Source organism: Lampris incognitus, chromosome 2 (genome assembly GCF_029633865.1).
Source record: "Lampris incognitus isolate fLamInc1 chromosome 2, fLamInc1.hap2, whole genome shotgun sequence".
Lineage (NCBI taxonomy): Eukaryota > Metazoa > Chordata > Actinopteri > Lampriformes > Lampridae > Lampris > Lampris incognitus.
In genome coordinates, this window is record NC_079212.1 from 82,984,425 (window position 1) to 82,999,415 (window position 14,991).

Below are 14,991 nucleotides of genomic sequence, written 5' to 3' on the forward strand. Positions count from 1 at the left end.
CACTGAGACCAAATGGCAAACGTTTCCAGCAGTATCTACCAAATGGAGTTCGGAATGTGGTTAGCAGTTGTGACTCTTCCTCTAGTTGTATTGACCAATATCCAGCTTTTGCGTCAAGTTTGCTGAATATTTTTGCATTTGCAAACTTCGGGTTCAGTTCCTCCACAGTAGGAATATTGTGTGGGCATCTCCTAAGGCTGGCATTAAGCTTTTGGGGGTCTAAGCATATGCGAAGGGAACCGTCTTTCTTTGTGCTGTATGCCAGACTCGAGCACCAGTCTGTGTGCTGTTCTACTTTTCTTAACACATCTTGTTCGACTAGGTTATTCAGTTCATCTTTAAGTTTGTCTTTGATGTGAATGCTGCACTTACGTGGTGGGTCTATGAATGGTTCAGCATCCTTTTTCAGGAAGAGCTTGGCCTTTCCACTGAAGTTGCCAATTTTGTCAAACTGGTCTGGGTATGCTCTCTTCAGGTCTGCACTGTTAGATATGGTCATTTTGGGTTTTGTCTGTCTTGTGTTGACTTTTTTCTGGTTTGCATGTCCTTTCTTGGTCACTGCATCTACATTGACAGTCACTAGGTTTAACAGTTCACATGTTGGCAGCCCAACTATGGCTGGCCCTGGTACGTCTACAACCTAGAACCTTGCATTGATCCATTTGGATTCTTTGTACTGGCATGGAATGTCAATGGTGCCTAGGCAGGGGATGGCGTGACCACTGTATGCTGATAGCCTCCTGTTGGTTTTTTTCAGTCGTTTCTGGGTGCATGCATTTTCACCGTACATCTGCTTGAAGGTACGCAATGGGAGTGTGTTGCCTGACGCACCTGTGTCTATCTTCAGACATAGTGTGTATCCACGACCAGGTAGGTCAGGTGGTGTCACCTTCAGGACTGTGTACTCCTCCTCTCTGGCTGGCTTGCTGTCTATGCTATGCATGCACTTTTCACTGATAGTTATGGAGTGGAACTGTTTCTGGTAAGTACTTTCGTTCTCACTGTCTGTTTCACTGCTACTCTCTACAGCATGTATGCGAGTCCTGCTCTGTTGCTTTTTGTCTATATAGGTTTTGCGCTTGTGCCGTTTGTCTTGTGGTGTGTGGGACTTACTTCCCCTGCTCCTGCTCTGGCTGGAGTGTTCCTGGCGCTCTCGTTTGGCCTTCCTGCAGCACCGCTCCCAGTGACCTTTTGCACCACATGCATTGCATTCATCATCATATGCAGGACATCGACGTGGTTTGTGGCTTCTCCCACAGTTACGACATATGCGGTCCCTGTCCACAGCGTGGATTCTCTCATTGTGTGACAGGCTAAGTTTGTCTAACTGTTCATTGCCTGCTGTCAGGGCTTCATATTTTCGTCCCTCGGCCAGAACCTCTGCTAAGGAATATCCTTTTGGTTTGCTGTACAGATCATTCCTCAGGGCATCATGGGGAGTGCTCGCAATAATAAGCTCAATCATACGCTCGTTAAGCTCTTCGTCTGAAAACTGACATTTCTGTGCTAGTGTTCTGGCTCTGGTCACAAAATCATCAATATTCTCGTCTGGTTTCTGTCTGTGTTGCATCAGTTGCAGTCTATGGATTCTTAAATTTACGTTCAACTTTAGCTGTTTTTCAAAGAAGTCCCATAGTTTGGCAGGCTTTTTCTTTTCATCATCGGTGAGACCTATGGCGTTCAGTCTTTTTAATCCTTCATCTCCGATTCCACGACATATTTTCCTAGCTTGTTTAGCTGCGCCATTTATTTCTTCATCTTCTAAATACAGAGTCATTTTCTGTTTATACAGTGAAATTGCCTCACCCAGGTCCGGGTCTGACCAATTCATCGTCGGTAGATGCGATGCCATGACGTCTCCTGTTACTAGCTAGTTAGTTAGCTTTGCGGCTAGCTCAGCTCCGGCGCACTCTTGCTTGAATGATGACAGAAATTATCCACGGACAATTTTATCAGTCTATCTTCATTCTTCATAGAGAGTACTTTACCGCTGCCACCATGAAGTAATACTTGGGGTAGTATTGGTCGAGGATCAATGACCACACCGGGTTATAGAACTCAGGTTTAATCGTGGCTCAGTAGGCAGACGTAATAACCATACATGGTAGTGGTGTAACCATAATAACAGTCCGGGTAGTACATAACACCTAGTGTAGTTCCAGTGGATATACATGGCGTTATATCACTACAGGTGGTGGGCACATTTTTCTTATTTAATTGAAGGCGGTGCACTGATAAAATTGTGGCCACACTTTATTGAATCTGTTGAAGTTGCGCGAGTGACTGGTGAACTCTACATATCAGTTGTGGAAACCTTTTCGTTATCTCCGCCAAGAAGTTGCGTGTTTGCATCCAAACTACTGGACCTATCAGCCTATTTATTCTTCTGTGCACAGTTATGACTGTATGATCAAGAACCTCTCATGGTTGCGGTGATTGAAAACCTTGGGAAAACGTTTGTTCTCACTATCGCCGCTCCCTCTCTTCATTCTATCTCGCTCGACCGATGCCGCGCGCAGTGACAGTGCTCATTATGTATTCGTGCATGAGTGCTGAAAATAAATGAGAAATGAGACGCAAATCGTGTTACGCAAATCATTAAATTATTCACTGCTGATCTCAGCACAGGAGAACTGCAGGAACCAAAAATAATTCACTATTCACCTCGCCGCCATGTTTGTATAACTGACACCATGAGTGGGATTAGACGTGGAAGTGCCGTAGATGTGTTCACTTACTTACATGCGTCAAATGTGCGTGCGCAGACCGTGAGGCAAAAAGGGGCCACGAGTCTTGTGTTTGTAAATATTACTATGTTTATTTCGAACCGATCATCACGGGGAAATTAATTTAAAACGGAACGAAATGCCTCACTGTTGTTGCGTTGTCGGTTGCAAAAATCGTGAAGATGGTAAAAGCAAGCATCTGCATTTTTATCGCATGCCGAAAGGGAAAACTCCAACCAAAAAACGAAGAAGACAGGCGTGGATTCATGCGTTCCGTCGCGGGGACTGGAAGACGTGGTCAGAAGAGCAAATGTCAAACGTGAAGATTTGTGGAGAACATTTTATGTCTGGTATGTATCCGTTTCTTACACAAATAAGTATTGTGATTGAACATACGTACGTAACAGCTCTACATGTGATACTGTCCTAGTAGAGCAACTGCCAAACCAAAGTTTGAGTTGTTAATGCCTTGCCTTCCTCAAGTTTGACAACAATCCGTCAGCTTTCTGGTGTCATGATGTTTGAAGTATCATGAAAACTGCAATGGTTAAGCACATCTGAAGTCTTTTAATAAGGGCCCCTTCTTACGGTAGGTGAAAAAAGGGTGGTTTGTCACCAAGTCGGAGCACCGGAGAAGGGGGGATGCGCCTGGCGGAGATCTGCACTCTACCAAGTGCAGTAGTTGTTTTTGTGCCATGCGGTGTGCGTGTGCAGGCGGGTTTCTGGGGGATATAAAGGAAGAAGTGATGGTGATGCTGCCATAGCTGCTATAGTGCACAGTGGTGGGCCTTGTGCTGGTTGAAGATCAGCTGTCTTGTTGATGTTGATGCAGTAGTGCATATAGTGCATGACAGTGTATTTTGTATGTCGCTGTGTTGACTGTATCGTCATCCAAATGAGAAATTTGTGTGTGTGTGTGTGGGGGGGGGGTTGCAGTTCATTACTGAAGGCCCTGACTGAAACCCCACGATACGCTACTGATTCTTCATTCCACACTTCGTGTATTTTTCACAGTAATACTACAGTTGTTGCTTTTTACAAAATGTTGTCTTTAGGGGCGTCATGCTTCACAGGACGAGTTGGCAGCCTCAGCATTTCAGGCTGTCGAGCTGGACCAGAAGTATGGAGGAGAGCCAGTGCAAATAAGAGTAGCCATGGGAAAAGAACCGAGACACTTTATGGCCATGTTCAAGGGTAAAATGGTCATCTTTGAGGTATGAGCATCTGCTGTACTTGTAGTAATGTAACTGGAGACATTCATTTGAGTTTCTCTTCTCACAGATCTGTGACTTCAAATTATTCATGGTCGATAATGACTAAGTTCTGACTAGAATGTACAGTGCAAATAGCAGTAACAATAGATCTTTACACCCTCTTTATTCTTCTTCAGGGCGGCACTTCTAGGAAGGGTGGTTCTGACCCGGAACCACCAATAAGACTGTTCCAGATCCACGGTTCCGACCCCTTCAACACCAAAGCCATTGAGGTGCCGGCCCTGGCCCCTTCCCTCAACTCCAACGATGTCTTTTTGCTGAAGAGCCAATCAGCAATGTATGTTTGGTGTGGGAAGGTAGGACAGATGTCATCAGAATACCAAGAAGAAAAAGAGACACTGAGGAAATCCTCGGTTTTTTCTTCTCATTTCAACTGTAAATGATACACGTATCCAATTATAGAAATACTCAGCTGGTTTGTTCACATATTTTTGAATAAGTTCAGCCATTTCTGTGACCCATGGGCCAGTGAAATCAGGGGCAGCGGGTAATGTAGGCTAAAGAGGGCTAGTCTTCCCTAACTGCTGGCTATTGTGCACCCTACATGACCATATGCCCGGCTTTTGGAGAGACAATCCGGTTTTTCAGCTCCCTGTCTGGCATCTGACACAATGGCTGGATGGAGGCCTATTGGTCCTCCTTTTGATCCAGGTGCTCCGGTTTCCTCCCACAGTCCAAAGACATGTAGGTCAGGTGAATCGGACTTACTAAATTGTCCCTAGGTGTGAATGTGTGTGTGTGTGTGTGTGTGTGTGTGTGTGTGTGTGTGTGTGTGTGTGTGTGTGTGTGTGTGTGTGTGTGTGTGTGTGTGTGTGTGTGTGTGTGTGTGTGTGTGTGTGTGTGTGCCCTGCGATGGCCTGGCGGCCTGTCCAAGGTGTCTCCCCGCCTGCTGCCCAATGACTGCTGGGATAGGCTCCAGCATCCTCGCGACCCTGATTAGGATAAGCGGCTTGGAAAATGGATGAATGGATGGATGATACACCTATACTTGACCCCATTTCACTGCCTCATCACACTTGCAGTAACTACAGTATGCAGCCACCTCCACTCAGCTTGACTCTGCAGCAGTATGTACGTAAAGGATGTGATGTAATTGTTACTGTTTTGCAAGGGTTCAAGTGGAGACGAGAGGGCCATGGCAAAGGAGATCAGCTCTGTGATAGGACGAAATTGTATCGGTGAGGAGACGGTAGCTGAGGGTCAGGAACCTACTGAATTCTGGGAATTGCTTGGTGGGAAAGCACCTTATGCCAGTGAGAAGAGGTAATGACACGAGGGGAGTAGGTTATAAATTGGACCAGCAAACCAATGAGATCTAAAACTCAGTTCAAATGTCATAAAAATTACAGTGATCATAGAAACACCTTTATCCTATTACTTATATCTATTACTTATATCTATCAATCATACCTATTACTCATTATACTGATTACTTATATCTAGTACTTATATCTATCAACCATATCTATTACTTATATCTATCACTTATACCTATTACTTATATCTCTTACTTATAATTACTAATATCTATTAATTATATCTATTACATATATCCATTACTTATATTAGTAATATCTCTTACTTAGATCTCTTACTTATATCTACCAACCATATCTATTACTTGTACCTATTACTTATATCTATCAACCATATCTATTACTTATATCTATCACGTATATCTATTACTTATATCTATTACTTATAATTACTAATATATATTACTTATATCTATGACTTATAGCCATTACCTATATTACTAACATCTGTTACTTATATCTCTTAATTATATCTATCAACCATATCTATTACTTATATCTGTTTCTTGTACCTATTACTTATATGTATTACTTATACCGATTACTTATATCTACTACTTATATCTATTACTTATAATTACTAATATCTATTACTTATATATATTACTTATGTCTATCCATTATATCTATTACTTATAATTACTAAACTCTATTATTTATATCTGTTACTTAGAATTACTAATATCTATTACTTATATCTGTTACTTATCGCTATTACTTATATCTATCACATATCTATTACTTATAATTACTAATATTACTTATAGCTCTTATTTATATCTCTTACTTATATCTATCAACCATATCTATTACTTATATCTATCATGTATATCTATTACTTATATCTATTACTTATAATTACTAATATATATTACTTATATCTATGACTTATAGCCATTACCTATATTACTAACATGTTACTTATATCTCTTAATTATATCTATCAACCATATCTATTACTTATATCTATTTCTTGTACCTATTACTTATATGTATTACTTATACCTATTACTTATATCTACTACTTATATCTATTACTTATATATATTACTTATGTCTATCCATTATATCTATTACTTATAATTACTAAACTCTATTACTTATATCTGTTACTTAGAATTACTAATATCTATTACTTATATCTGTTACTTATCGCTATTACTTATATCTATCACTTATATCTATTACTTATAATTACTAATATTACTTATATCTCTTATTTATATCTATCAACCATGTCTATTACTTATACCTATTACTTATAATTACTTATATCTATTACTTATAATTACTTATATCTGTTACTTATATCTATTACTTATATCTATCAACCATATCTATTATTTATATATATATTACTTACACCTATTACCTATAATTACTTATATCTATTACTTGTAATTACTCTTATACTTGCCTTTTTGTACTTTGTAACGTTGTTTTAGAAAAGTGCTATATATGTAAGTAAAGTTATTATATTATTACACTTTTGGGGTCGTGTGTGTGTGTGTGTGTGTGTGTGTGTGTGTGTGTGTGTGTGTGTGTGTGTGTGTGTGTGTGTGTGTGTGTGAAGATTACAACAGACTGTTTTAGACCACCCACCGCGTCTGTTTGAGTGCTCAAATAAGACTGGCCGCTTTATGGTAACAGAGGTGCCCCAGTTCACACAGGATGACCTCACGCAGGATGACGTCATGCTACTAGACACATGGGACCAGGTATCAGAGACACTGCTAATCGTTCATTTGAGCTGAAATATGGTGCCAGAAGTGGTTTAGCTACCAAATAAACTAATAAATCCACGCCATGACGAGTAGCATTCCGACGCCCGCGGGCATGCAAATGTCCGGGGATTTGGGAAAGAATTGGGAAGTTTTTTGAGCAGAATTCGAGGATTTTTTTTGCTAGCAACAGGTCTACATGAGAAGCCGAAAGACATGCAGGCAGCCTCGCTGAGACTTCTGCTCGGGTACAATATTGACTCAGGGTCCTTCGACTACATATGGCGTCACTGATTATTTTGCTAGCTAGCTTTATTGTTATTTGGCTGTGTGTTTTTTACAATCCACATTGACATAGATGGTGGGGCAGATAAGCAAATCAATTGTGCATTTTATGACTAAAGCACGAAACTTTCAGCATACACTGCATCTGGAAAGTATTCACACCCCTTCACTTTCCCCACATTTTGTTATGTTACAGCCTTATTCCAACATGGATTAAATTCCTCTTTTTTCTCATCAATCTACACACAATACCCCATAATGACAAAGTGAAAAAGGTTTTGTAGAAATTTTTGCTAATTTACTAAAAATAAAAGGCTGAAATATTGCATGTACATAAGTATTCACACCCTTTGCTATGACACTCAAAATTGAGCTCAGGTTCATCCTATTTCCATTGATCATCCTTGAGATGTTTCTACATCTTGATTGGAGTCCACCTGTAGTAAATTCAACTGTCTATATAAGGTCCCACTGTTGACAGTGCATGTCAGAGCAGAAACCAAGCCATGAAGTCAAAGGAATTGTCTGTGGACCTCCGAGACAGGATTGTATCGAGGCACAGATCTGGGGAAGGGTACAAAAGGCACAGTGGTCTCCATCATTCGTAAATGGAAGAGGTTTGGATCCATCAGGACTCTTCCTAGAGCTGGCCGCCCAGCCAAACTGAGCAATCGGGGGAGAAGGGCCTTTGTCAGGGAGGTGACCAAGAACCCGATAGTCACTCTGACAGAGCTCCAGCGTTCCTCTGTGGAGATGGGAGAACCTTCCAGAAGGACAACCATCTCTGCAGCCCTCCACCAATCAGGCCTTTATGGTGTAGGTGGCCAGACGGAAGCCTCTGCTCAGTAAAAGGCACATGACAGCCCGCTTGGAGTTTGCCAGAAAGCACCTAAAGGACTCTCAGACCATGAGAAACAAGATTCTCTGGTCTGATGAAACCAAGATTGAACTCTTTGGCCTGAATGCCAAACGTCACATCTGGAGGAAACCAGGCAGCTCTCATCACCTTGCTAATACCATTCCTACAGTGAAGCATGGTGGTGGCAGCATCATGCTGTGGGGATGTTCTTCAGCGGCAGGAACTGGGAGACTAGTCAGGATGAAGGGAAAGATGAATGGAGCAAAGTACAGAGAGATCCTTGATGAAAACCTGCTCCAGAGCGCTCAGGACCTCAGACTGGGGCAAAGGTTTACCGTTCAACATGACAACGACCCTAAGCGCACAGCCAAGACAACGAAGGAGTGGCTTCGGGACAAGTCTGTGAATGTCCTTGAGTCGCCCAGCCAGAGCCCAGACTTGAACCCCATTGAACATCTCTGGAAAGACCTGAAAATAGCTGTGCAGCGACGCTCCCCATCTAACCTTACAGAGCTCGAGAGGATCTGCAGAGAAGAATGGGAGAAATACCCCAAATATAGGTGTGACAAGATTGTAGCTTCATACCCAAGAAGACTTGAGGCTGTAATCGCTGCCAAGGGTGCCTCAACCAAGTACTGAGTAAAGGGTGTGAATACTTATGTACATAAAATATTTCAGTATTTTATTTTTAATAAATTTGCAAAAATTTCTACAAAACCTTTTTCACTTTGTCATTATGGGGTATTGTGTGTAGATTGATGAGAAAAAAAATGAATTTAATCAATTTTGGAATAAGGCTATAACATAACAAAATGTGGGAAAAGTGAAGGGGTGTGAATACTTTCCGGATGCACTGTATAATCTACATACCCCAAGGTTTTATTTCAGATGTGGAAACACTTTCTGTCTGACCTCTGGTGACCTTGAAAGGTCATTGACCTCAGCATTGCATTTTTCCAGTTTTTGACCCATCACTCTCCATTATAATAATGTATATCTTTGCTAGAACTGCATTTATTTGCTCAGCCATCGCCTTGTGTCAATGTGTGTCAGTTCATAGCATGATACTACCATTGCAGACCAGCAGAGGGCAGTAGAGCTAGGCCGCACCGCTTACTGTACTTCACAGGTGTGATTTGGACATGAAGACTCACAGGAGTGCACACGAGAGAAGAGTGACATTTTGATGTCTGGAGAAGTGAGTAATTTAATCATGTTCTTTCTGATCAAAGACTATACTGAATCAGCGTAATTACTTTTGTGCCGTTATGGCAATATTTTATGAAAAAAATGTTCACATTATTTATAGGCTATGTATTTAAAGTGCAACTTATACTAGCTAGCTGTTGATGAATGAAATTAAATAGCTAGCTAGGTAGCTATTTCATTTCATTCATGTTCACATTATTTATAGGCTATGTATTTTAAGTGCATCTTATACTAGCTAGCTGTTGATGAATGAAATGAAGTAGTGTTAGCAAATCCACCTCTAACTTCTTCACCCTTACTTCCTCCAAAGAGGGTGTTAATGACATTTCACTCACTATGAATGTAGTATAAATTTTTAAAATAATATGAATATACACTTACAATGTGGTATGTTCTTGTGCATTACAGGATCCCTCTGTATGTGTCAGCTAGCTACTGGCTAGCTAGCTACTGCACTCTTCAGATCTTTGACACTTCAACACTGTCTGCGTCATGTCAAAACGCCATATACTGATTGATCCAGCCCAGCCTTCTACATCTAAGCATTCTAAGCTGCATTGCCCCACTAACTGGGAACTCTGTGCTCTCTGCCAAATAGAAACAGGGGAAGATTTGCAATGCCCTGCCAGGTCAAGCAAGCCACCAGTAGGCAGTGGTTATGTGTCATTGGCCAGGGATCTCCTTGCATTTCAGGAAATTAGACAAATACCAGCTTAGCTGGATCTGTACCGGCTGGATGATGGAAATAGCATAGAAGCCACAGTGATGAACAACAGGGCACAGTGGCACAAGGCCTGTCGAATAAAATATAGCTTATGCTAACCTGCGCAAGCTACTTCACCGGGCCTACAATCAGCACTGCACATCTGAAGCAGTCCCTCCAACATTTGAAGAATGGTGCCTACAGCAAGTCATTGAAAACATGCATTTCGACTACTGGTTAAAAACCCTATCACTCGAGGTCCTAATGCTCATGTACATCAGATCACTGCGGGAGGGCAACTTTCAGCTCACACAGCTCCTACCCTGGATGTTTGCTCTGGGCCACACTCACTACTCCAGGTGGCTCTCAGTACATGTTCGTGACATGATGGTCCTCTCTGATAAACATCCAGCAATCCTGGAGGAATTCCGTGCCGGGAAGTTTGTTGTGTATAAAACAAATTGCAAGTTCTCAGCTATGGCAATTGAGCACTGCCATGAACACAACAATGCACTAATCAAAGTATCTGGTGGAGCAATTGGCCTGACAGAGTATCCTGGGGCACTGCATTGCTGGATGGTGGCAGGACCAGAAATTGCCAGAATGACTACAGATTTTGAGAATTGAAAGCTCCCCAAAAAGTGAAAACCGTCACCATGAGCAGCAGCCAGCAGTGCAAGAAGCCTTCGTGAAGCATGTTAGGTCCCTCACAGCAGTGATCGAAGAGATGGGGAACCCATTTCTTGAAAAGAGTCGGGGTCTTCTGGTGCTTGACTCCAGAGATATCATGAATTCATCAGTTGCAGACACAGTGAGGAAGGTGGAGTCCTTGGGGGCACAACAGTACAAGACCTTTGTGGAAGAACGGCTGGAGCAGCGAGCAAAGCCAGTCACAGATACCCTGCCCAAGAACAAGATGCCTCTCTTCAGCCACCCGCCAGTGAAAACACAGTCAAAGCAGCAGATACAACTTGAAACACTGAAGCGTGATTGCAATCTCTTCTCACGGCTGTATGTGTCTTGCCAAATACGTGATGGCAATCTGGATCAATTTCTCCAGCCACGAAAACCAGGAAGCACCACCATCTTTGTCTCAGGGAGGGAAGATGCGGCTTGGTACAAAAGCAGACCTCTTGACCCTCAGCTGCCAAGCCCTTCTGATTGGGGCTGGGTGAAGGACGCAATGGGATGGCAGCCACTGTGGACCACCCTTCCAGAAGCCTCACAGAGCTGCTACGAACTTATCCATTGTGGCTGCAAGAAAGGGTGTACTGCGCGCTGCAAGTGCAAAAAGGCTGCCCTCAAGTGTACTGCCCTTTGCTTATGCTCAGGAGACTGTTAGGCTTAGAAAGGAAACACATGACCATACTGAACTAATAATGTCATCGTAGGGTGGGTTAAGAGATGCCGACATGACAACACTGTTCAGCCAAATTTAACACAAATTGTGTGAAGTCCACTTTTTTGAGTTTTTGTTTTTGTGTGTGGTGGGTGTTTCCCCCATTTGTTCATGTTTGGAAAATAAAACACAAATGATATAGCCTATACTGCTGTTGAAATGTCAGTCTGCCTTCACCTATTACAGCAATTTTAAGATGATCAGTGTGCTCCAGAACTCTCCTTTTTGTTGTCTGATCTATACTGCCTTTATGCCTGCGAAAAATGTGAAAAAAAATTGACAGCCCGAAATGTGTTCACCCTCTGACGAGTTCCAGGGGTCAATTCTGGTGTTTCCACGTCAAACAAACTTCATGGTGTATAGAAACACTGGAGAAAGTTTCATGCTTTAGTCATAAAATGCACAATACCTTCCATATACAAGCTTATCTGCCCCTTAGTAAAGGTGAGAGGGCCGAAGTCTCGAGCAGCGTCTAAGGAGCGAGGCCGCAGGCTCAGGGTTCTTGACGACCGAACGAGCGGCGTCTAACGTCAATCTACTGTTTCCCGCTGTTCCTAAACTGAACTAGCCCTTACCCAAGCCCCTACCCAATCATAATGCGTGAAGTAATGATGTTGTCATCTGTAGTCGCAGGATCTCGAGCACATCCGGTAGGCGAGTAGATCAAGTATTCACACCGTCATATTTACATGCACAACCTCACGTTGACCGAGGATCAAAAGAAAGACCCAACTGCTATCTTGGATGCTTTGGGGGATCACTTCTACGAGAGGTACGTGTTCGGGTGTTGCAAACAAGAAACGGTTGAACCGATAGACAGTTTTCTAACGAGGCTAAGGGAAAGCAGCACCATGCGAGTTCAGGACGAACTGATTCGAGACAGGCTCGCGCTAGGTGCTGCAAGTGAGGACGTCAGGAGGCGCTTGCTGCGCGAACGAGACCTGACGCTAACTGCAGCAGTTGAAATCTGTCGGCTTGCGGAACTGACAGAGAAACACATGAAAATGATGGGGGCTCACAAGGGCACACAGACAGTGTGAATGCCGTGGACGAAACTCAAGGAAAAATGGCGAGGATAGACCCACATTGGACCTGTAAATATTGTGGAAACAGTCACAAGCGGGGCAGAGAGCAATGCCCAGCCTATGGTAAGACATGCCGAGCATGCGGCGTTTCAAATCACTTTGCTATTGTCGTGTATCTCCAGGATAACTGAATTATACAACGATCAAGGTGCATCTTGGTCTTCCTCTTTTATTTGCTAGACCGTAGTAACATTACAAAACGACTGCGTTAAGCGGGCACGAAAACACATGTGTGACCTTCTTGCTCCGTCTTCTGCCAAGAGGCGCGCACCAGAGTGGCGCGCGTACATTTATACAACACACACAACCAATAGACATCGAGGGTCAGAGGTCAAACATAAAATACATATTACTGCAAATAAAAACATTTGCTTTCGTGTGTATCTCCATACACTACACGCCTCCCCTGAAATCTGAACCCAGTACATTTACAGTACAACAACATGTCATTTTTTTTTACATCTTTTCAACATGACATTGTTATAACAACAACTGGGTTCTCACAGATTTAATCTATCAGGCGGCTTCACGTGCCGCTGCGGCCTCTGGACACCCTGGACACCCAACTGATCACCGGATCCTTGCTGCACAACCCTCTCAGTGGATTCTGGAACGTTTACAGGCGTTGCTACACATGCATGTGATACATTTGGAACAACCCTCAGATCATCATCAGATTCATCTGACACATTACAGTTCTCAATCTCAGTATTGATCATTTGATTGACATGTCTCTTGTACACCTTTCCATACACTTTCACAAGATATGTGACAGGACCAAGTGCCTTTACAATGCACCCAGGCACCCATTTAACACCTTCCCCTCCCCTGTGGTTTCGAAGTTCACCTCCGGGCCGCCTTTGGTCCGAGGCGGGCGGGCAGACCAATGTCCAGCAGACCGCCTCCCTTGGTCCCTACCGGCGTCGGTGCGCTTGTTCCGACAGGCTCGCTCCAGATGTCCGTTCTTTCCACATCCGCGACACCGGAAGTCTTTGAAGCGGCAGCTCCCCGGTCCGTGTCCTTCCCCGAGGCACCTGTAGCAATCCTGGTGGCTGTCGCTGACCTCCCACTGGTTCCGCTCAGTCCTGGGCTCTCGGTGTCTCCGCACCCCGACATGATCCGCTCGCATATGCACAGAGGACTGTCCCTTCTGCCTGCTTTCTACTCCAGAGTTCCTGCATTGGAAATTGTTCGTTACTTCCGCCATCTTTTGCCACGTTAATCCCTCGCCAATGGCGGCATCAGTAACTTCCGGCGCAGCTCTTTGTTAGACGTCCCACACACGAGCTGATCTCGGAGCCGCTCCTCCAGGCTCGCGCCAAAATGGCATGTAGAAGCTAATCCTTTCAAGATAGTAGCAATGTAATCAGCAAAAGTCTCTCCAGACTGTTGTCGACGGCTTCTGAAAGCAAATCTTTCCGCCAATACGTTCTTCTCTGGCGTGTAAAAACCCCGCAACGTCTGTAGCAAGGTTGCCAAAGCAACTTCACTTAACTTTTCCGGGGATATCAAGTCCTTTAGCAAGGCTAAAGTCTTCGGTCCAACCACGGACAAAAACACGGCTCTTCTCCTGTCTTGCTCAGTTTGGTTAGCAGACAAGAGCTGCAGAAGCCTTTCTTCATAACGGGCGAAGGTTTCCGCCGTGTCGCGGAACTGCAGTCCTGGTATATCTGGACTATACAGAGCCGTCACGTACGCTAGCTGCTAAGCTGCTATCATCGTTCCAACATTACCGGTCCAGACGGGAGCAACCCGCTGCACATCAAAATAAGAGGAAATCCCATCCTCGTGCCCAAAACCTGTCGTGTATCTCCAGGATAACTGAATTATACAACGATCAAGGTGTATCTTGGTCTTCCTCTTTTATTTGCTAGACCGTAGCAACATTACAACACGACTGCGTTAAGCAGGCCAGGAAACACATGAGTGACCCTCGTGCTCCGTCTTCTTCCAAGGGCGCGCACCAGAGTGGCGCGCGTACATTTACACAACATACACAACCAATAGACATCGAGGGTCAGAGGTCAAACATAAACTACATATTACTGCAAATAAAAACCTTTGCTTTCGTGTGTATCTCCATACACTACAGCTATAGTATGTCAGTCCTACAAAATAAAAAAAGTGAATGTGCTTGAAGATGTTGAACAGGGGGAAGGGGACGCGGGCACTGATAATAGACCGTTCCTAGCGTTGCGTTCGTTTGTTTTTGTTTTGTTTTTTTGTAAGTTGCACCTTGATCATACTGCTGTTCTTGGCAGCTGGAGCCAGCAAAGTTTTGCAGATGGGGAGGGTGGTACGTGTCTGTCTTGACATAAGTCGTTCAGCTGGTGAACCAAGAGTCTGGTCACGAGGTACATTATGAAGGTTGGGCAGGTGCAGGAAAACATCTGTTCCATCTCGCTTGGACCTTC

The 14,991-nt window shown here is 43.5% G+C and overlaps 1 protein-coding gene across 1 annotated transcript in view; it reads left to right on the forward strand.

The window, feature by feature from the left end:
* The window catches only part of avil (advillin), an 80,439-nt gene that overhangs the window by 13,685 nt on the left and 51,763 nt on the right, over positions 1–14,991 (forward strand). Inside the window, exons 12-15 of the mRNA XM_056272934.1 lie at positions 3,782–3,940; positions 4,117–4,296; positions 5,112–5,263; positions 6,890–7,034. Coding sequence (XP_056128909.1) covers positions 3,782–3,940; positions 4,117–4,296; positions 5,112–5,263; positions 6,890–7,034 — 636 coding nt within the window. The remainder of the gene's footprint in view (positions 1–3,781; positions 3,941–4,116; positions 4,297–5,111; positions 5,264–6,889; positions 7,035–14,991) is intronic.